Source organism: Lagopus leucura, unplaced genomic scaffold (genome assembly GCF_019238085.1).
Source record: "Lagopus leucura isolate 7727_CA_CO unplaced genomic scaffold, USGS_WTPT01 Super-Scaffold_100001, whole genome shotgun sequence".
NCBI classification, from domain to species: Eukaryota; Metazoa; Chordata; class Aves; order Galliformes; family Phasianidae; genus Lagopus; species Lagopus leucura.
In genome coordinates, this window is record NW_024962262.1 from 18,469,413 (window position 1) to 18,493,333 (window position 23,921).

The 23,921-nt window shown below is 34.9% G+C and overlaps 1 protein-coding gene and 1 long non-coding RNA gene across 2 annotated transcripts in view; one reads left to right on the forward strand and one right to left on the reverse strand.

Moving 5' to 3' along the window:
* The window catches only part of DIAPH3 (diaphanous related formin 3), a 229,452-nt gene that overhangs the window by 43,975 nt on the left and 161,556 nt on the right, over window positions 1-23,921 (reverse strand). The window contains exons 26-27 of the mRNA XM_042867343.1: window positions 13,955-14,050; window positions 13,465-13,524 (exon numbers count right to left, since the gene is read on the reverse strand). Of these exons, the coding sequence (XP_042723277.1) occupies window positions 13,465-13,524; window positions 13,955-14,050 (156 nt within the window). The remainder of the gene's footprint in view (window positions 1-13,464; window positions 13,525-13,954; window positions 14,051-23,921) is intronic.
* LOC122177702 lies at window positions 18,363-20,937 on the forward strand. The gene is made up of 3 exons (XR_006178130.1): window positions 18,363-18,403; window positions 19,201-19,369; window positions 20,151-20,937. It is a non-coding gene; the product is annotated as an uncharacterized LOC122177702 (long non-coding RNA).

A 23,921-nucleotide genomic window follows, 5' to 3' on the forward strand; every position in this document is an offset into this window, starting at 1 on the left:
GTCACACTGTACCAAAGATAGGAAATTTCACAAAAGCAATGGATAAAATGTCTGTTACTTTAACTACATATTGAAATCTTCTTTCTTTTTACTGAAAAATGCAATAGATTTGAAGCTGAGCTCTAATTTCTTTGATGTACCAAATAAGGGAATATTAAAAGCACTTTAAATACTAATCAATTACTAAATATTTAGTCTAAGAACCACCAAACTTTTTGTCTTGAGAAGGAACAGATGTTTGTACTACAGAGAAGCAACCAAGTTTCAACAGAAGCAAACAATCAAAAGGCAACTAATTTCTGAGCTCTTCTAGTTCCTGTCAGCATATTTCATACAAAGGTATATGATTATAGTATATGATTACCTTTAAAGTCTGAAATTTTAGGGCAACGAGGCTGCATACAAAGCACCTTGAAGTGGAATTCTCCACTGGCTTGCTCATCTTTTTCCAAGAAAACCATCAGGTTGTAAAATTTTACTGCAGTCCATTCAATTTGATGTAAGAGGAATCCACGTTAATAACTAAAAAAAATTAAGGCTGAAATCTGCAACATACACTGAAAGTATAAGTCAGTGAAGTGTGCCATTTACTAACATAAATACAGTCAACTCTTACAAAGAGCTTTACTATTTCTCATATTTTCATATTGTTCTCTCCAACTTGCTCAGTTTAGCTTCGACAAAACCAAACACTGGAAGATTAATTTTAGTCAAATTTCTTTTCCCATAAAAATGCAGTTAGTATTCCTGTTAAAAAGTGTTCTTGATGAAATAAGTTTTCTTATCACTTGCAGAAATGTATTACTTACTGCAAACATTTAAATAACTATTTCACTATATCAATGCAGGCTGAGGGAATAAAAATTTGCAAGCTAAAAATAAGAAATAGCTCCTATTAAAAAAAAAAAGGGGGGGGGAAGGGCTAAGCTAAAAGCAATAAAGTGTTAAGTATAAGAGAAAATACCCTGTAAGCACTCAATGTACTAGCATTGTGAAAGCAGGGATCAAGAAAACCTAGTTGGATTATATGGTGCAAGACCAGAGCTAGTAGTTGTTAAAGTACATTTTACAGCAATTTCTGAAAATATCCAGGTCCCAAGTAGTTATTAAAGTACATTTTAAAGCGACACATGAAAAAATTCAGGTCCTGAGTGACATACAATTTTGATGGGAGATCTCCACATGTGGTGTCTCTAAAATGGATTTGATGGGTGGACCGTTCGGTGGGTAAGGAATTGGATGGATTGTCATGTTCAAAGTGTTGCAGTCAATGGCTTGATGTTCATATGAAGACCAGTGGTCTTCCTCAAGGGCCGGTATGGGGACTGTCAATATAATAAGGATATGGACTTGTTGGAATGAATCCAAAGGTGGGCCACAAAGATGATCGGAGGGTTGGAGCACCTCTCCTTGAAGAGAAACTGAGAGAACTGGGGTTGTTCATCCTGGGGAAGAGAAGGTTCTAGGGAGACTTTATTGCAGACTTCCAGAGGGACTACAAGAAAGTTGGAGAGGGACTTTTTACAAAAGCATGTAGTGATAGGACAAGAGGTAACGGTTTGAAACTAACAAAGAGTTGATTTAGATTAGACATTAAGAAGAAATTCTTCACTATGATGGTGGTGAAGCTCTGGAACAGATTCTTCAGAGAAGTTTGGATGTTTCATCCATGGAGACCAGCTCAGATGATGCTTTGAACAACCTGGTCTAGTGGAAGGTGTCACTGCCACTGTAAGAGGGCTGGAACTAGATAATCTTAAAGGTTCCTTCCAACTCAAAACATTCTGTAATTCTGTGTATGAACATGTTCCCCCAACACCCATTGCACCTCTCTCAACTCACAGATCTTTAAAAGAGACATACAATACAGATATTTAAAGTTTGGACAGTGTCTTACTTGAAGGTATTCCAGTCCTGCTTCTCACTTAGCTTACTTTTAAACAAGCTAAAATATACTCTTTAAATGCATATCTTGGTGTTAGCAGTTAACAGAAAAGTAACAAGTATGATGTATTTTGTGTTACCATAGATTTCCCATAAAATCAGTTGGAGATACTTCTGCAGTCTTTCTGGTTGTTTTCTTGGTTACTTCAACACACACATTTTCACCAGTCCTATTAAAAGTAATATTCTCATTTTGGCTACAGCGTGTTTTATAGTTTATTGTTGCAGGTCAAAAATGCCATTTTTACTAGGCTAAGTTTGCAGTTACAGACTGAAGTAGGGGAAAAATGTTTTATATACTTCAGATAAATGGTACTGTTGAATGTTCTGATAGGTAAGAGAGAAAGATGGGCTGAGAATAAGGAATAGGCAAGATGTGGTAGGGAACAAGAAAAGCTATCATTAGGTATCTCTTACGAGGCTTCAGAAATAACCATCAAGGAAGGAGAAAATGATCCATGAGGAGAGATCAGACCCCAAACTAAGAAGTTAGGATGTAGTTAGTTGTATTAAAAGCAGAGTTTTTAATTGAGGAGTTTATTTTTTTAACTTTTAATAATAAAAACAAAGCTTTTTTTCCCAAAGTTTTCTATTTTAAAATTGTCTGTTCACTGGAATGGGGAAAAGAAATAAATATACGTCAGCATATTTTGTTTTCAGTTCCATTGGAGGAAACTATCCTAAATAATAAGGTATTCAATCTTAAACTGCAAGATTTGTATATTTTTGAGAAAGCTGAAACAAAACTAACATTTTCTAATTGGAGATCTCACTACATACCAAGTTTTCAGTAAAATGATCTCAGGGCAACTGCTGTTAGGTAGATAAACAGAGACTGGGTAAGCTCAGTGGAGAGTAATTGGCTGTGTCCTGTTTTCAGTCAGTGACTGGCAAACAGAAAGAACAGACTTAAAGCACAAGGGTAAGCTTGGAGACTGATTAGTCAGGAAGCTATTGCTAAAGGCAGCATGAGTAGGAGCTATCCCATGAGCTCTCTTACAGCAGTTTTCCTTGCCCTGCGAGACACAACTGGAAATCCCTTAATGCACTCTGCCCTTCATTTATTTTTGCTACTGGACATTTGAGAGCATTTAAGAACGCTGCTTTTTTGAGTAGTTGCCTGATGATGGATCACACAGAATTAAAATGATTTTGTATTTCTTAGGGAAAGGGGAAGACTACCATCTACAGTACAATTATAAAACTAGGGATGATCTGATAGCATACTGCTTTTTATTCTGTGCTGAGTAGCCAGAACTGAGTTTACAACTAGTCAGATACCACGCTTTATTATATATGTGATTTGCTCTTTAAGATGAAATTATGAATGTAACATATCCAAATTGAGATATTTAGTCAGCTTTCTTGTAATTCCTATAATCTTGCTGCTTTTAACTATTTTAATATATCTTAAAGTGCGCCATAATTACATTCAATGCAAATATTATATTTTTATACAAGTCAGCAGTGATGAAACATTAACTTCAAATCTTGCTTATCAATAAGAATATAAATATGCAACATAATGTTACAGTACCAATTCATTTAATTTTTATCCAGCTATTCTAGCAAAACATTAGCATACTTAAAAATTACTATCTTAGTAGCTAGCTGTGAAATATAAATTACACAAACATTCTGCACTAAAGAGAAAGAGCTGAGTATCAAGATACTAGAGTTTGGAAGTAAAAGAAAGTGGGTTATCCAAACTCAATGGAAGTGTTCATATATAAGCACTGTAATAGAATTAACTCATTTATTCTTTTCTTCATTCCTTGCTCAGGACAGAATATACTAACTTGAAGAGCAGCTATTCAAACTATTGTTTTACCTTCAATATTCGTTGTGCCAATTTCTATTAACTTTATTATATATACAGAATTAAAACACGGAGAAACCTCTTCTTCAGATCACTAAAATTAGAGGCCTAAACTCACTATTTAACAATTTATAAAAGCTAATTCTTCTCTAAGATGGGTATGCCCCTTTCTCTATGCATAAGAAGTATAAGCTCACTAATTGTGTATCTATATTAATGAAGTATGAAATCCTTCAAGAAATTAAATACATGAATTAATTGTAGAAGATCAGTTAAAAATGGACAGCTGATATGCCCAAGTAATTAATTAGCATTCAAAAGCACTTTACATGTTTAGTGCTTTGTTCATACTATTTTCACTTGCAGTTTTGGATATTTGGTACATCTGTAAAGTAGATCCTGAGGGCCTCAGTATTCTAACAGTGAAAACTGGGGAAAAAAAAACAAACAAGCAAAAACAACCAAACCAAACCAAACAATAGAAAAACAAACCAAACCAACCACAGCCACCCAAAAGTACACAGGAACTGCTCTGGTTTGGAGGAAATCTTTCTGTTTCTCCTAAAATAGTTCTTATTTCATTCTTCCAAATTTAACAGTCCTTTCCAAGCTCCTCCATCAGCCTAATTTGGCATTGTGTTCATATGGGTTATCAGCAGGTTTGGAATCGCTACAATGACTCACCCAGTTTTTCAGCTAATGATGGTGGAGTGAAAGGAGAGGTGTCATGAACTTTACTTTCTCATGGAAAAGATGGAAGAAGAAATATTTTAGAACATAGGAAGAAAAAGTGTATTATCTCTTCCTTTTCTGGTAACAAGAGTAATGCATGCTCAAATAAGAATAGGTCTCAGATAAACTTCTCCAGACAACGTTCTTTGGGGAAGAAAAAGCAATTTTGGCAAGGAAATGAAGTAAGGTATTTGGGGAATAAATTACTTTTCATTACTTTTGAAACTAAGAAAATGAGAAAAAACAGTCACTGAATGTAATTATAAATACAGTAAGAAAAGGTACCCATTTCAAAATGATTATGAAAACCTTTACTCAGCTACGTTTAACTCCGGTTCATCCAGATTCCATTATTCCCTTAGGGCACAAATTTAAACCATACTCTCCATATCCCTGGAAAATTCCCTCTGTTCATTAGCTCCTCTGCTTACAGAGTTCTGCTATAAATAACAAACATTACTGAGCCTCGTGATTCAAATATTCATATTGAATGAGGAAAGCCGATTATGATTCCTGCCACAGAAAACATTCAGTCTTTAATCCAGTGACTGAAGTAAAATGCATATGGGGATCTGGAAGCTCCAACCATGAAAATACCAGCCTATTAATTTGTGTCCCACTAGGCAGGCGTTTTCCAACAAATAGTTTACCCATGGTTTTATTAAGCTTTTTTATCCAAGATGTTTACACCAAAGCAGCTGTGATTTAATTCCATTCCATAACACAAATACCTATGATACTAATACAAAATTTACCATTTCCCACTAATATTTTTTGGTGAAGTGTAGAAATCAATCTTAAATTTAACTAAAACAGTCACTTCATCGAGCAAAATGTGAGGCATATCCTGATTTTAGATTATCTTATATGTTTTTCATCTTTCTGTTTATGAAAAGCAGTTATAATAAAATGCAGTGCTTCTAGCCAGTATCTGCTCCCAAATGGCAAAGAAAAACTCAAGTAACAAAGTGATTGGAGAAGTGAAAATATATACCCTTTTAAATTATTTAACTGTGATTTAAGAAACAGAAAAGACTTTGACTTAGTGGAAGGTGTCCCTGTCCCTGCAGGGGCGCTGGAACTCAACTCTTTTGGTTGGAACTAGATGGCTCTATGATTCTACGATTGATTCTGTGTCAAAAATAAGAGTCAAACTACAGTGTCCACTGAAAGTGAATACACTCTTTATTAACCCAATTTTCCTCATAATCTAAATATTCTTCCCCGAATATGCTTATATTATAGCCTTTCATTTTGGATTTGTAGGCTACATGAACGTAAGGAAGTTGGTAAGGTTTGTGGGTCATGTTACTGTGATATAGGAGACTGTACGTATGGTGCAAACTGAAAGCAGAAAGTCAGAAGTAGTGAAAATATCAGATTGCAAGAGTAATGTATTCACAAAGGTGTTGCCCACTGATGAGCTGCATAAGTGAATTGTGTAATTTTTTTGACAGCTGCAATATATAGTACTTTTACTATGCCAGAAACAGCTTAATGTAGATAATGATGAATTGTCATGAAAAATACGAGTAATTTCCAAAACCATTTTAATAGGATCTAACCATCTAATGATAGTCCAACTGTCTTGCACTACTCCAGATCATTCTGGCTATCATCTTTCCTTCTGACATTCACGTGAAAGCTGTATTTGTGTCCTGTATTTGCTTTCTTTGCCACTCATGATCTCTAAGTAGGAGCCACCAAGAAAGTCTCTTGAGTCTTCTCATTATTTTGCTGGGAGGTTGATGTGAATTTTGCCTTAGGCATGTATGATGGAAATAAGCAAGACTTATCTATTTTTGGGATGAAACAAAGATGATACCACATTTATCAAGCAACTTACAGACACAGTCAACTGTTCTGGTTCATCTTACATGCAAATTTCCCTTTAGAATATTCCAAAACTTAAAAGTAAAGCTTCCAAGTGTTCCTATTCCAACAAAAAGGTAGAAAGCACAGGATGCTCTTGTTTTTCCAGCATCTTTTAATGCCTTTTATTTGCACTGAATGTTGACTTACAACAACAAACAACAGGAAGAAATAGAACTCCAGTACTTCTTTTACACTGCACATTTTTGCTCTGCAGCAACAACCACTTAGAAAATGAAACTAAATAATCCCAAAGGAGGAAAAAAAACTGTTAAGGGAACACATTCACTTACATGGCAATGAAAGATGAATTAAGTGTGTTTAAAGAATTTGATGTGTAATGTTTTGTGCTTTCTCTGCATCTTTTGAAATACTGAATGAATACTGCTGCATTTACTAGACACTGCTTGAGTCACAAAAGACTCAGGTCAGGATCAATACACTGTATCAATCTAAGATTTTGTCCCTAGTGTACCATTAACCAGACAATACTCAGTTCTAACATCTTGCTATTGAAATTTCACAACCCAACATAGTGAAAGAAAGTAAAGGCAATCCTTTTAAAATGATATATGTAAGAATACAATGAGAACTGTGATTGTTGTTCAAACTGTACATACATTATTTATTCTGCTTGGATCAGTGTTTCTAAAGCATCTGAAGAAAGTTTCAGGACCTTAGATGCCACTTATTCTTAACGTTCAGAAAATGATAAACAGAAGGGAAAAGGCCTGGTAAATTTATACCTAAAGCTTTGTTTAACGAATACGGAAGAGATTTGAAAAGTACTCTGAGAAATGACAGAACCTCTTTACTATACAGATCAGCTCAGTAATCGTCTTCAAATGGAAAGTTCTGCATGACTAAACAATAGAAAGACAAATATGGATAAATTGTTGGTAATTTACAGCTCCCTTTGCAGATTTAAGACTGTCCAGTGATGCATATTCAGAGGACTGCTTTGAATATATAACCTGCCTGTAGTACCTTTTGGAAATCTGGTTACCCAGACAGATGACTATGAATCTGACATTTACTATATGTGCAATTATGGGATATAGAGTGTCACTGCTTTCAAATGTCACTTCTTTGCTACCGTTCTCATCTTGCAGAAAATGTCCTTGCATTTCCTGAGAGAAGCATTCTTACTGAACTAGTACCAGTGTATACTGGCAAGATATTTATAAAAGCACTTAGTTCTTATGAGTGTCTAATTTGAACACTTCAGAAGATCCCACTTTAGTAACGAACTCATCAAACCTCTGCAGAGTAAGCCCCATTATAAGGTCCAAGGTAGCACTCAGAATTTTTGCTCTTAGGAATCTTTTGCTCTCTTTCTTGTCTATACTGTATTCACTGTAACTCTTCATGGTAAGACAAAGATATGCAGGACAGTTTACTCGTGGCATTTTTCCTAAAATTACAATTCCTCTTTTCCATTTCTAAATATGGGTGCTGCCAAGAGGTTGACAGTTTGGATTTGGCTTATACAGACAGCAAGTTAACAGATCTTTTTTTCTTTCCATACCAGTTTTTTTCAGAGTACTATCATGCACTTACTACTGATTTGAAGTACATTTTTCCATTCTTAGCAGAATATGTATCAATTTTCCAACATTTGGTTGTTCTTTTTTCTAAGGGTCATTTCCTGTTTTGCTTTATGTCAATCTTAAGTCAATTAAAAAATGTTGATGTTGCTTTTTTTCTTTTCTTTTTTTCTTTTTTTTTTTTTTTTGAAAAGGCTCTGAAAACTGAAATTTTACCATTTTTAATCTAAACCTCTTCTCATCACCTTTCATCCTTCTGACCCACTTTCTCTACTCCATCATTAAACTTCAAGAAAAGGAGATTCCTAGATAAAGACCCTAAAAACTTTGCAACAAAGTTAATCATTCTTTATATTTTCGAATGTTAATTCTACAGGGCCATCCCTGTGAGAGCCTGCATATGAGTGCAACTAACATTTCTCATCTGGATATTTTTTCACACATACGCAAAGTTTGCTCCTATGGCCACAATTTCTCTGACCTTTGCTGCCTAATTCAGAAAAATAAAATATATATATAAATTAACATTGTATATGGTTTCAGGGGAATTATTTCTGTTAGGATAAGCAGCAGTTTTACTTGACTTCTGAAGTGAATATTGAAGTGAAGATTTGGTCTTAAAATGGGAGCAGTTGAGAACTACCTTTCTCTTTTTAACAAAAATCCTAGTAAATATTTTCATTTTATAACAGTGCCTACAGATACTGCAAGTTTGCTGAGGAAACTAGACTGTTCAGTAAAACTTCACAAATCCTTCCCAAAACTTTGTCTACTTTCTTCTTTCCATACATGAGAAAAAACATCTAGCTAAATGTTTAGCTCATGAATGGAATGAAAAACAGGCTAACATCAATAATTTCTTAAAAACAATGTCTACCATGAAAAAATGATCATGTTCAAGAATGCATCTTCAGGGCCACAGGTTAAGAAACCTACTGGGAAAAATATTCACAGGCTGCAATGTCTCTCCAATGTTAGGTACTTCCTAATGTTCCCTGCATGCAATTTTGGGAAACACAGCAAAATACACTTTTTTTTTTTTTAAAGGATAAACTGAGATCAAATGTAAATCATCACATGCTGTCATGTATAGCAATGCTCAAGTAAAATAGCGACCTGCAGGTGGTTGTGCTACTGATTTTCAGAATTAAGATGAGCCTTAGCTCATTGCCATGTATGATTGTCAAAAATAAGGTAGCAGAGACACTAAGATGAACCTCAGAAGACAATTCTATTCCGAGTAAGAGATGAAAAAACACAGAAAGAAAAAAAAAAAAACAAAAAAACAAAAAACGTTTCCTTCTGCTTAACTGGGATTAGAATAACACTGCTGGCAAGAATTTTATTTAACATATGTATTTGAAACAGTTCAGACTAAACATCATACAAAAATCATTCTGTCTTTTACAGGTTTGCTGAACAAAAAAGCACAGTAATTTACACCATCCTTTACAGTGGGGGTTTGACTTTACTATGGAAAGAAGACCTTAGAAAGCACAGTCCACAACCCAACTGATTGCAAAAGAAAGATTTCTTTCAACCTCTGTAGTCAGAAAAATCAACCTGCATTTTCACTTCCATTTTACTATAGTTTGTCTTTACTCTCAGTATCTTGAATGTAACCTCCTTGTAAAGAAAATCACTTTCCACTGCATTTGAGATATATATACGTGCAATCACTGCTGTATGTAGAATTTCTATTCACGTATTTCAGATAACATTACCTTGGCTAATGTTACTGCAAATAAATGTGTAGCCATAGCAGCAGAGAACTTAGTGCAGACTGCAAAGCTTGACTGAAAACTTATTTAATAATGCAGTTTTCTGTGCTGCAGTGGGCACTTTGCTGCCTTGGATTTGCTTGTTTGTGTATTCGAACGTAACTAACTTGGAATAAATGTGCAAGATGTTAATGTATGTTGATTGTTTTTTTAAATAACTGATAGACTCAGATCAACGTTAGCTATTAGCTGCTTCAAAAGATATCATAATGTGCAAAATCCTGATCAGTGGCAATTAAGTGCTTTATTCTGATCTCGAAAGATAAAGCTTCTCCATTTGATATTACTGAATCAAAGGTACAAAAACACTAGAACTACACTAACAGACAACTAGAGCTGAACACTACTCTGACAAGCAATTACAGCAAAAGCATATTTTGCAATAGTTCCACAGTTTATGGTTGTTTTCTTTTAAAGCTAACTGTAACCTTACCAGGCAGTTTTTGTATAAATTTAATTCAGCTGTTAGTACAATAAATACAAAACGGTATTAATAGAAACAAAGGAAATAAATATACAAGTCATACCAACAAAAATCTATTGAAAAGATTTGTATTCCTAAGGTAATTCTGATCACAGAAATAAGAGCAGAATTAAATGACAAAAAAAGAAAAACAACAACACATCGTGTTAGAAAAAAAAAAAAAAAAAAAAAGGCAATCTGTTCAATAAAAGAAAAGTGCAGTAGAACCGAAAATAAAAGAACGCAGCCAAGAGGCCACCCTGGGAAGCAGCATGAGAACTAACACTCAGAAATACCAGATGAAGACTACCAGAGTTTTCAGGGGAGACCAACAAATCACAAGGAGGAAAAGGACCAATCAATGGCTATCATTCGACTACATTTACTACTTGTTTTTTTTTTTGAGCAATCTATTTAATGAAAGGAGAAAATGTCTACCCTCCTTCTAGCGCTATTTAGTGCCGGCTTGCTCCTCTGCTTTTCACTTTTCTTTTTTTAAAAAAGACTTGGCTTAGTCTTACCATTAGGAGGTAGTTTTGTGCCTTGAGAGTATTGTACTGAGGATAATAATGGCAGTGATGAAATAAATTACCTTCCTGTTGCCATTTATATTACATCTATGGAGCGAGTGGACCTTCTTTCTGCATTTCTCACCCCTACCATACTCTATGAAATGTGAAGTCACAGTTTTTTACATCTACTGTGCTGGGGTACAATTTTATTTCTCTTTTTTTAGAGAAAAATCTTTAATCATAAAGACTAAGCAGGTTTTGTTTGTTTTTGTTTTGTTTCTAAACAAGAAAGATTAGTTAGAACTTGATGGCATCTGCCCAGTAGAGATTGTTGCATTCTGAATCATTCAGTAGGTTGATATTTCAACACATGACTTGTAATTCTTTCTGAGTGTATTATGAGTCAAAGAAGTACACTCTAGGTATGAATCTGCAATGCATATTAATAAAGCATGTCCACTATAAGTGAATCTGTTAGTCTCAACAGAAGAATCAAACAAGAAAAGTGCTTTATCGCTTTCCACATATTTTAAGGTAGTAGCTTTTTTGGCGCACTGATACAAAATTTAGCATTCATTTGAAATTCCAAGTTGGGAAAAACAGCTAATCAATTAAAGGCCAAACCAATCTTCCTGTGTAATGACATATTCCAATTTTTATGATGCAAGCTGAAATTAGAGACTTTTTACTACAGAGTTCATAAAATGAACTACAGAAAATAAATCATAATGTCTAGTATATGTAGAAACAATAAGTTACTGCATATTTATCCACATTAGAAAAAAAGTGAAAGAAAAAAACTACAAAGAGGATGAGACTGAAGAAAACAAACTCGACATTATAAAATGCTCAACTCCTTGGTAACCAAAAATTAAAGCTTTGTAAGTCTTGGTTTGAGTGACAACATTACTAACTTCAGTAAGGTTACTAAAAACAAGCTTTGCTACTGAGGGTCTAGTGTATGTTCTAGATAATATGCAACCTACATAATTTCTAATTTCCTAAAACAAAATAAATGATCAGACAGAACATTCTCCAATTACCTACATAGGCTTTCAACAGCTGAAGAAATAAAGCAAAAAAAAAAAGAATAATTTACAAGATAAACTCCAAGCAATAAATGCCCATATATTTTAGCAGAAATTATATCAAGTTCAGTGCTATGTTTGGCTCAAGACAGTTATATACAACCATCTAGATACTGTGACAAGTGCAAACAAATCAACAGCATAGCACTGAATTCTTTAAAAGATCAGGAATGTATTATCTTGCTCCAGGAAAAATGAGACAGGCTCAAGAAAAGCTGCATTCATTCTAAAACATCTTAGAATCATGTTGTCTCAAGATGATCTATTGAAAATAAGGGTAAATTAGAAGCAACATAAAACCCAAGAGTTTACTTTTACTTTTCTAGGATAAGCATCTGATCTTTAGCCAAATTTGAGTACCAGATTATATCCATCGGTTATACAAACCAGTTCCCATGCTTTGCAGAATTTAAAGTTCTGTGTTGCTTCTTTATTTTTTAACCTGAGACAAAAGACTTAGTCCTCATGTTTGTCCAGATGCGTTTATAGTTTGAAAACGGAAACTATACTGCCTGTAGTCAGATGATAGGCTGAATATAATGGGCTGAAAATAAGCAACAACCAACATAACTGTTCCATCAAGTGGTATCTTACAGGGTAGAATTCAGATGTGCTCTGTAGTCATTATTTAAATATCAGTATGTTATGTGCCAGACAAGCACCTGCCAAATTTACTTCATTCTTCCTTGGGCCAATTCCTAGAAGTGAATTAAATTATATTTCACCTGTCTTTCTGGCTCTAGATTATTTGACTTTCAGTTTAATGACAAATTCTGTACAGACTTTTTGTCCACTGCAGACATTTAAGAAATAAAAACATAAGAAATACCGAGGTATAATTAATATCCCCGGTGTGATTGCATTTGCTTTTTAAATTATGAAGGGTATTTAAATATCAAAAGATAATGCATTCTGCTTACAAAATGAAGACTTTTGTTTTTCTTTAAGGTTAACAAAAATTTTTCTTTAATAAAATAAACTATGTAAATAAACTGAGACCACTAGGTTAGAAGCACTGAAAACAGTCAATCTGTATTCTTGAGACTTAGATAAAATGCAGCTAAAATACTGTTCTGCAGATTATCTAGGAAAGCTAAAAAAACATCTTCACCCTCACTGTAACTTCATGCAGAGGAGTATTTCTACTCATTGAGTGGGATTCTTTGGGAGTTTACAGATAAGACCCATGCTCAAATTTTGGAGAAATACTATTCCATGAAATAACTGATTAATTTCCTCTTACTTCACTGATACAACATCATTTTAAAAATATTTTAGTGACTGACAGCTTAAACTATTCCAGATAAAGTACCAAGAAAACCACAAAGGAATGCAAAAGGTTATATAATTTAGTGTCATAAATATTTAACATTTTAAATGTTCTGCAATCTCTGCTTTCTAACAAAGTACATAACAGATTAAAAAGTCTTACATTATTGTTCCTAAGGTTTATAAAATGACTGTATTGAAAACTATGATCAAATTTTAAACAATTATAAAAAACTTAAAAAAGACAGAAGAGCTCTACAACATAATAAGTACTGTGTCATGGTGTAATATTCGTATGAACGTTAACAACAGGGTACCAATTCTGTTTTAGTGTACCACTAGAAAACAGAAAATATCACAGCCATCTTTTGAGAACACAGATCAACTACATAAGCTAAGTTAAAAAGAGCATGCAATTCATGAATATGGTTCATTACCATGGTTACAGGCTTTCAGCACCGGCCTCTGTGTGGTTGGACTGAGATTTTGTGGTGTTTCTGCAAAAGCAAGAAAACAAAGGAAAATAAACACCTCTTTGAAAGTTTCTGGATGGAGTACTGTAATGACATTAGCAAGCAGAAATATTTGAAAGTTAGATATTTCTAGGAGAAAATCTACAGTGGAATAAACTGATGCCCTGGCAGGACAAGTGTACTTTTGTCTCCTGTATGCAGTGGCTATTACTATAAACCTCTAAAATTTAAAGTATACATAGCGATATGGAAGAACCTTAACAGTCAGGCTGCACTAAGTTCAGTACATTGATCTCTAGAGGACTACAGACAGCAGCAAAATAGCCTGAAGACTCCTGATAGATAGATATCACTGCAAGAAAGAATTAAACCCCAAAGCCTTTAGACCACTGGACCCATAATGATTTTAGCTTTATTCAGGAAAAAAAAAAAAAAAGTGAAATAGAATATTCACCTTTAGGCCTTGTTGTTCTTTTCCTTCGATCTCGAAAAGCTGCACCTGACTGCAAGGCCTCCAACAGACTATCCATCACTCCAGTCTCCTCCCCTTCTGTAAGAGAAAGGAAAGGAAAGCTCTGGGTAACCACAGCAATATGAAAGCATAAGTAATATTAACAATAAGAAACAACAATAATTCGTAGTAGTATTAAAATCAGTTATTTAAAACTTATTTTAAGTTATTTGGATTTTAACATTCAGAACATTGCTCTCTCACAACTAAACAGAGCAGATTTGGTCTTCTGTCAATTGCACTAGGCCAAATTTTATTTCATTCATTTCACATTCCTCGTTCTCAACTGTAGTTTTAAATGAAATGTCACTTCACTCATATTTTCATTTCAGTACCCTTTTGCAACTGCAAATAATCAGTTTCATGTCAGCTTTCAAGAGCTGTCCCTTAAGTGATTTGCTGTATTAGACAAAAGAGATCATTTCAGTTATTGTTATAAAAAGTTGAAATTGTTTCTCGGTGGGAAGCTGAAGGAAAAATATTCGACTAAATAGGATATAAAATGACTTCCATAGGTAGCTTTAATCAAAAGCCATTTTCCTTTTATACTTAATGATCTGTGTTCAGTATTGATATAGTCCAGGAATATACTTCTCATCATATTGCATGTGTGGGGATAATATCTCCCGGAAAGAATTAAGAATGTTACCACGATGTTATAATTAAACACAAGCATTAAAAATATTACTTATATTTCCTCAAATAAACATATCAGAAATCTTAGATATTTTAACCTAATTCATCCTTTGTCTCTACACCTGTCAGGACAAAAAACCCCACAACATCATGGATTTCCTATACAATGAAAAATCTCCACAGAGCAATAAAGAACTAACTACATGACAGAAATCTCATTATGTCTCACAAGGCTAAACTCCCAAGGTCAACATACACCTTGGATCCGGTCAGACACATCACATGATTTTGCAGATATTAGTGAACACATTTCTACTCTCAAAATTTGAGCTTTGAAAAATGTCATTAAATATAAAAAAAAAAGGTGTTTTTTTTTTTTTTTAATCTATAGAAATACACATATAAACATATTTAAAGCTCACAACAGATGTTCTGTAACATTGATTCAAAATTAAATTACATTTTTTATAAACATGTTTTGTTTGTGATTTTGCCCACTCTTTAATTTTTGCTAATTCTGTACATATACTTGTGTTTAGGGAATTATTTTTATTTCATTTTTGGAATTTATTAAATGTATTCCACTAAGAAGAACAATCTTCTTTGTAGTACTTCATCTGCTATTACTCCAAGATGCTGTCCTGAAAGTGATGAAACTATAATCTGAGAACAGCCTTATTTCTTCTCTTTTCTCTATAGACGCGACTACTGGACTTAAAGAGCTATATATAAGGAGAAATAATGGAAAACTAGCAAATGTTTTATAACTTCAAATAACATTGATCCCCATTTATTTTCTATGCAATACATGGCAGACATGGAATATTAAGTACAGACAGGTTTTCTCTTGCTTTATATTTAGTATAATATACTTAACCACAGTGAAGTTTCCTCTCTCACGACCAGCGGACCAGTACAGCAACCAACTTAAAAAATATTGCTCAGATTGCATATTCACCTTCTTGGTGGTTTTTATTGTTGTTCTGCTAACTTATTTTTCTATCTGATTTCATAAAATCCTTTAATATTCACATGTCAAATGAAAACTCAGTGAGAGTTTCAGTTTAAAGTGATGCTTGAGGAATGAGCCATTAGTTATATTAAGGTACACAAACATTTTGGAGGAAAGTTTATAAGCATTGTGGGTAGTAATAATTCAAAAAAGATTCAATAATATTACAGTCTCCAAAATAAAACCATAACTGCTTATGAAAGAAGAGTTCAGAAACTTTGTTTTAGGTGGTAGTAATAACAAAAAAAAAAAAAAAAAAAAATTGCTTTCAATTCTATTTCAGCATGTCATCTTTTTTCATTTTAAGCCTTTCTAAGACTATTATGGATTGCATAGTTATTTCAAAAACATAACAGATTTCAGTAGAAAAAAAAACAGTGCATAATATGTTATACAATAAGAAGACCAACTGAATAAAAATATTATATATTTTAAATAATAGAATGGAAATACTGCAAAATCAACTTTCTGTCGCATACCTGGAACATATTTAAGGGCACTATCTACTTTTCTTTCTTATCTGAAATACACTGTAGCCAGAAATCACCTAATGTTTTCATTGACATGCAGAAGTGTTAATAGAAGAATAAATGACATATAAAAACTGAATTAAAAAAGAAACACCTCTAGCAATATTATAGTATATGTGGATTTACTGAAGAAAAATTAACAACTGCAAATAAAAACATTTGCAGTTTGCTGTTCTGTACTAAAACATGCAGAAAGCTTGCTTTTCAAACTTCTACATCTTCAGTGAGGCTCCAAATGCTGTTTTTTGATGCCTAAATCAGCAGTTGATTACACCACGTTCTATGAGGTCATATAGCTAGCTATTAATACCCATACTGTTATCATCACTCTAGCCTGTTAGTAATAGGCAATAAATTACATTAATCTCCCTATTCTAAATCTGGTTGTGCCTGTGACGGTAATTGGTGCATGATCTTCCTGTCCTTATTTATGACCCTTTTTTCATCATCTTTTCTCCTCCTCTTCTTTTTGAGGAGGAGAGGTGAGAGAGCAGCGTGGTGGAAGATGCCCGTCAGTGTAAAACCACATCATCTTCATATTTCTCAAATGCAACAGAAGGAAAAGGGTGCAAGAACTCAGGGGATACTTATCAAGTTATCTGAAATACCAAAGACTTGATATAATCTTTGAAATAAATCCAGGCATCATGGCATCATTCTAGCTTTTATGTAATTCAAAAATAAACTTGTAGCACTGAAGCTACTGGGTTTGTTCTTCTTGTCTGAATGATCAAGTCCTGGTCTCACAATTCAGTAGTTAGCAAAATAAATAAGTAAATAAATAAATAATTTTTTTCTCACTAAAATATAAACTGTTTTGTTTTGGTTTTTCATCTTCAGCTGAGGATATAATTCAGGTCAAATATACTGTGCCCAGTTCTTGACGAAATGGAATTTAATTCCTTCTAGGTTTAGTTATGCCAAGTCTTTCACTGTAACATAACAAATCTTCTGAGGCAAGTGAATACCAGTCTTAGGACAGCAGCAGAGATTTCCCAGATTATTCACACAAGGCTAAACATGAGAGAAAAAGATACAACTTAAGATACTCTTAAGCACTGATTAGGAAGAGATTTAAGAAAAAAAAATCTGCAAGCAGAAAACATTTTTTTTTCTCTTTCAAGTGCTCCACTGTAAGTTTGCTTGAATAATGATTGACTGTAAGAACAAATCCCATAAAGCAATGCCCAACTGATTAAAGGTCCCAATTTGAGTAAAAAACAAAGGGCCAAATATCGTAAGAGCAAAATTTTAGCAATGATGTAGTGTTTGATAACTTAATTTCTGGAGTGTAGAACAGGGACAGGGAGGTAACTGAAGCCATCAATGCAGGAGCGAGCCCCAGTGTTTGGAACTGGTTCAATTTTCTCAGTTTTGAAAAGATTCTCAGGCAGTAAGATTCTGTGAAACATTCATACTACTGACACATAACTTTTCAAGCACTTTCAGACGTTCACATGAACAGGTCAGGAGCTCTTATTAAGGCTCATACAGTCAATGCAAGAATACAGGAAACTTCCTTTTCCAGAGAAAAAAATGTTTCAAAATGTGCATTATTGTGACCCCCTAAACTGTGACTCTTTACTCCACTCAGATACACTCTTTACACAGAAATTGTTGGTGGACATGAAGGTTAGCTTTGTCCAGGAAATGGTGGAATTTCAGTAACACTGCATGAATTAGAGCAGTAACTCCTAACACAACTAAGTGCTCCTTTGACTCTAATTAACTGTAAGAATGTTCTTACAATACATGCAGAAAACTTCTGATGTACAAGTGCAAAGTTGAAATAGCTGTCAAGTATGCCTTGGACGGACTGGCTGAAAGGACATTTCCTTTTCCCTTTATAATTAAAAAGTGTTAAACTCAGTTTCTGCCAGGAATGTTGCTATTCAATTGCCTTTCCTCAGAGGCAACTCCAACCCAGCCTCGAACACCTCCAAGAACAGGGCATTCACAACCTCTCACTACTCTCATAAGAAAGAACTTCCCCCTGTGTATGGGAATTGCTGAATCATGGCCTGAACCTCTGATTGATCACCTGAGGCAAGCAATGAGTCAGGCATGGGAGCACAGGTGAAGGCAATTCACCTGTGCTGCTGGAAGGGGTGGAGCCTGGCTCCACCTAGACCCACTTACAAGCTGACTACCAGTAGGAAAGGATCTCTTTTGGAGATCCCTCCTCCGGAGTTTTGTAGTAAGCCCAGGATGTGGGTAAGCTTTCTATCTATTCTGTTTTTATTATTATAATCTATTTTACTAAACTGTCTTGTTTATTTCATAATTATAACATCTTTATATTCATTGACTATATACCTTGACATCCAACCTAACTCTTCCCTCCTTCAACTTAAAACCATTTTCCCTTGTTCTGCTGTTATTTGCCCTTTCAAAGAGTTGACTCCCCTCCTGTTCTTACAAGCTTCCTTTAGGTACTAAAAGGCTATAATTAGGTCATTCTACAGCCTCCTCTTCTCCAGGCTGTAGCACCTAATTCAATAAATCTTCTAGCTGACAAGAGTTGGTTTCTTTCTGTCTTGTTTGCTCTTGCTAAAATTGTCCCATCATGTAGTTGTCATACAGTGATTTTGTGGGACACAAGTAGTTTGTGACTCTGAGCATGTGAATGAAAGCTGCGTTCAAGTTCCAAAACGTTAAAATAAAGTGAAATGCAAACTTCTATTATTCACAAATCCTTAAAGTTCATTTGTTGTAATCAAGGTTGGTAACAATTTCACTTCTGTAAGTTAATTCATATCATAGAAAACCGGAAGGTAAAATGTGATCATAGAAGTGGTTCTGTACAAGTAATTAAAAAGAAAACCTTGGTGATGTGTGGCACCTGTTTCTGCATCTCTATTGGATCCCGATTTCCCTTTAAATAATCAAATCATCTTATTCTCAAGCTTTGTGAAAAAAATGATGAGACAGAGAGCACCTTTAGCAAGTCTGCATATAGTGCAAAATCCAGAGGGATGGCTGATTAACCAGATGGCTGTGTTCCCATTCAGAGGGACCTTGAAGTTGGAGAAATGACTAGACAGAATTCTTTATGAAGTTCAATAAAGGAAAATGAAAAAATCACCAGGAGTCAGCAATGTGCCTTTAGGGCAAAGAAAGCCAAGGAAGAATACTGCCAGCTGTACAAGGCAGGAGATGCTTTGCGTCTGCTCAGTGCTGGTGAGACACATCTGGAAGATAAGTGGAATTGACATAATTGAGCAAATTCAGTCAAGGGTCATGAAGACGATCACTAGGCTGCAGCATTTTTCCTGTGAGGAAATACTGAGAGAGTTGAGACTCTTTGAGTCTAGAGAAGAGAAGGCATGGGGAGATTCTGTCAACATGTCTAAACATCTGATATGGGGTGTGGGGTATGAAGAAGACTGAGCCAGACTCAAGGAAGTGCCCAGAGACAAGACAGGAGCGCAATGGGAGCGAACTGAAATCCAAGAAATTGCATTTAACTCTTTTTTTTCTTTTGTTGACTGTAGTCAAATGATAGAACAAGTGCCCTGTAACTATAGTGAAAAATATGGCTACATTAAAAAGTAGTTTACTTTTTTATTAAATCATCAGAAACTAAAAAATAAAAGTCAAAAATAAAATAGTTTACCTCCATATAATACCTACTCAACACAGGATACTGTGTGCTTTATTACATTACCCATTAATATATTCAGGAAGTCAATTTAAAAGCTCAAAATTCTTATGACCTACTTCCTTTTTATTTTTTTTTCTTTTTAGCAGAGAAACAGAACTGCTAAATTAATCTAAATGCTAAGTTTTTGTTACTTCTATTTAATTACATATAATTAAACAGACCATGTTTAAGCACTGTTATCTAAGATTAAGATCTGGTTATGATCTGATTGGACAGTTAATAGAACAGTCAGCTATGTACAAAGAGGTCAAATTTTTACTATTCGTGTATGATTTCTGTTTTCTTTACACATTACAGCTCAACTCGGAGAGCACTGACAAGAAAGACTGCAATCAATCCATCTTTCAGACCAGCCAAGTTCAAGTACTTCCAGTGCTGTTGTTTCAGAGAGTAAAAAAAAAAAGGGACAAATGAAAAAGACCTACTAGCAGAGACTTGCCAATTACAATTGCATTTAGAAAGCAGTTAGAACCACTCTATTTGCATTCTTATGTGAAACTAGCTTCTCATATTATATTCAGCTACAGATATTCTTCTGTATGTGAGGATGTCTATGAACATCTGTTTCTTTGTTACCATTTGCCTCTGAAGGAGTTCATTGAGTAAAGAGAAATGCATTACTATTGCCATTCCAACTTATAAGCAACTAATAAATTAAAAAATATACACAATGATCACTCACACTGACAGCTGTGTTACAGAGATGAGGGGCTGAAGGAACTTTCAAAAGTCACTTATTTTGCACTTGTGGAGTGAGAACATTCTGACTGGTGGCACAGCTGAGCTTACAGGAAATCTTGCATGCAGCTTTGGATAGGCAAGGCCCTTTCTGTTTAGCAGCTGTAAGTGCACAAGAGTACCAGGGAGGATCAGCTCAAAGGACCACCTACCCTTGCATTTGTTGGCAGGAAACATCTTTAAAGAGGTCAAAATAAACACATTTTAATGTTGAATATAAAATATGTAAGGCTGCTGTCTTAGTCTCCAGCAGTTAATGATTCAGAGACTTTGCATTTAACAGTTTGCAGTAAACAGAAGCTGCTAGAAAAATAAAGTACCCTTTGTTAGCTTCAGAATACAAATATTTTGGTATGCAATAACAACACTGTACTTCTGCAAAACCACTGCTGTATTGCTTGGTGAAGATAAATATCACAGTGAACAGCACAGAAACAGAAGCAACAACAGATTCAGTGTGAAAGAAGAATCAGACATGACCTTGTCTTCTGTTAGCTTTCTAACAATGGCAGAAGAGGTTCTTAGCTTTTTTACAGCCTTGGACTAAGGAAAAGAAAATTATGTTCTGGTAATTACGTTCATTTCTTCTTCCTGTTGCCACTGGAAAGAAGAAACTTATGAAGATTCGGGGAAAAAAAAAATGTACTCCAAGAATAAAAGGCATTTACAAGTAGTTCAAGAGAGAGATTAAAGAGGACTCTAATATATCCCTGCTTATGGAGGAGATGAGGGATAATATTTGGAGTAGGAATCATAGAATAATAGAATCAATAAGTTTGGAAAAAATCTCTAAGATCATCTAGTCTAACCATCCACGTTTCACCAGTTTTTCCCCACTAAATCACGTCCCTCAGTACAACATCTAAGTGTTCCTTGAACACCTCCTGGAATGGTAACTCCATCACTTCCCTGAACAGGCTGTTCCAGCACTTGACCATTCTTTCAGAGAAGAAATATTTCCTAATATCCAACCTGAACCTCCCCTGGTGCAACCTGACAATATTCCCCCTAGTCCTATGGCGTGGGAGAAAAGGCTGACTGCCATCTCACCACAGTATCCTTTCAGGTAATTGTAGAGGGCACTAAGGTCTTTCCTGAGCCTCCTTGAGACTAAACAATCCCAGTTCCCTCAGTTGCTCTTCATAAGACTTGTGCTCCAGTTCTTTCACAAGCTTTGTTGTCTTTCTCTGGACATAGTACAGAGCCTTGACGTTTTTCTTCTAGTGAGGGGTCCAAAACTGAGCACAGTACTCAAGGGACAATCACCTCCCTACTCCTGCTGGCTGCACTATTTTTGATGCAAGCCAGGATGGCTACCTGGGCACACTGCCGGCTCATGTTCAGCCAAGCGTCAGCCAACACCCCAAGGTCCATTTCCTCAGTCTTCCAGCTACTCTGCGCCAAGCCTGCAGTGTTGTGTGGGGTTGTTGTGGCTAAAGTGAAGGACCCTGTACTTGGTCTTGTAGAACTTCATCCCACTGGCCTCAGCCCAGCTATCCAGCCTATTCACATCCCTCTGTAGGACCTTCTTACCCCAGGCAGACTGACACTTTCTGCCAACTTGGTGTCATCTGTAAACTTAATGAGGGTCTATTCAATCCTTTGGTCCAGGTCATCAGTAAAAATATTAAACAGGACAGGCCGCAGTGTCCTGGAAATAAATGCTCAAAAAGCTGCTATCATCTGCATGTCTGCAAAATGTTCCAAACATGGCTCCAGAGATTCCCACTGTTTTTAAAGTTTAAACCGTTTAAAGTTTCAAGCATTTTATACACATTTCTTTAGAAATCTTACTGCTATCACATAAATGACAAGTCCTCTGAGAACAAAAGTCAATAAAGATATGTTTGTAGATATTTTTTAAAGAGTGCTGTTTGTTTTGACTATTTTTTTTCACTCAAAATTTGCTGTCATTTATTTTTTCCCATGCCTTTATATAAACATGAATTTCCCAAATGCCGTTCAGCTACTATCTCCATAGGTTTCACTTCTAAGTAAAATTTTCAGAAAAAAAAAAATGCTTCTGCTATTTTTTTTTTTTTTGGAGTTTAGTACAAATACTTCATACAAATGAAGAGTAACTGCTGCATTCTGAGTCTATGGATTACTAGCAAGTGCATAAACTAATTACTGTATATTTCAGAAGATTTAGCACCTTTGAGATCTTGGTAGAATATGACTTGTAATGACTATTAGTTGGTTTCTAACTAATATACACTCTGATCAGTTCTATTCCTTTTTGTACTACAAGTATCTAATTCCCTGAACATCCTACTGTGTGAGATGCGATGAGGTTTTGCTGTATCTCAACTTTTGATGTGGCCTCTGAAGACATACCGCACATTGTTTTTCAGGCTATTTTTTTTTTTTAATGAAACATACCTGCATATTTATCATTCTCCGCATTATTTTCAAGTACAAACATGACAAATATTCTTGAGGGAACATCTGCTTTCAATAATTTATGCTTTTCTGCCAAGGCAATATAGTTGCAGCTGAAAAACAAGCTCCATGCTTAGCGACATATCAGCCTGTGTCTCCTGTGTCTACTTTCCTGTGGATTCATGGTCAATTTTTGTCACATCTTGTTCCTCATTCTTTCTTTTTCCTTCCTTCTTTTTTTTCCTTCCTGCCTTCCTGACTTCCTTCCAAGTGGTATAAAGCAAAATTACATCTACAATCCAACTTCGTCATGAGCTTACTGTTAACTGTACACAGAGTATTAATAAGTAACTAGACAATGACATACAGTCCTGTAATTCCTTCTGCTTAAGTCCTGAAGAATAAATTTAAATGACAAAAATGTTACCTCAGGAGTCCCCTTGTTGAAGAGAACACACGTAAGTATCAGTGGTGCAACTCAAAAGTCAGGGCACAAGTAGAAAGTGTTATCAATGGTAGGGAAATTCTGAAAGGGACAATTCCCTAGAGAGACCTTACACAAAATAATTGTTGGATATTAATGTCATACCTTCAGGATTTCTTCATATACAGGATTATCAGAACTTTTGCCCACTTAACAGTAAATTTAATTGCACAAAACAATTATATATATAATATATATACCAGAATATGTCAAATCTAGCAATAATCCTACAGTTGTCCAGAACTTGAGTTTTTTGTAGAAAATCACCCTACAGACAACAGATTATTAACATATGTTAGAAATCACTGATGACATTTCAATTGTTATGAATCAGAAACCGATTTTTATAATATGCAATACGTGCGATCTTTCACTCCCCTCTGAGGGAAGGATCACATTAAGAACTATTGATTCTCCATCCCTAGCGAGATGAAATTAACAAAATGGAGGCCTTATGAACTTAG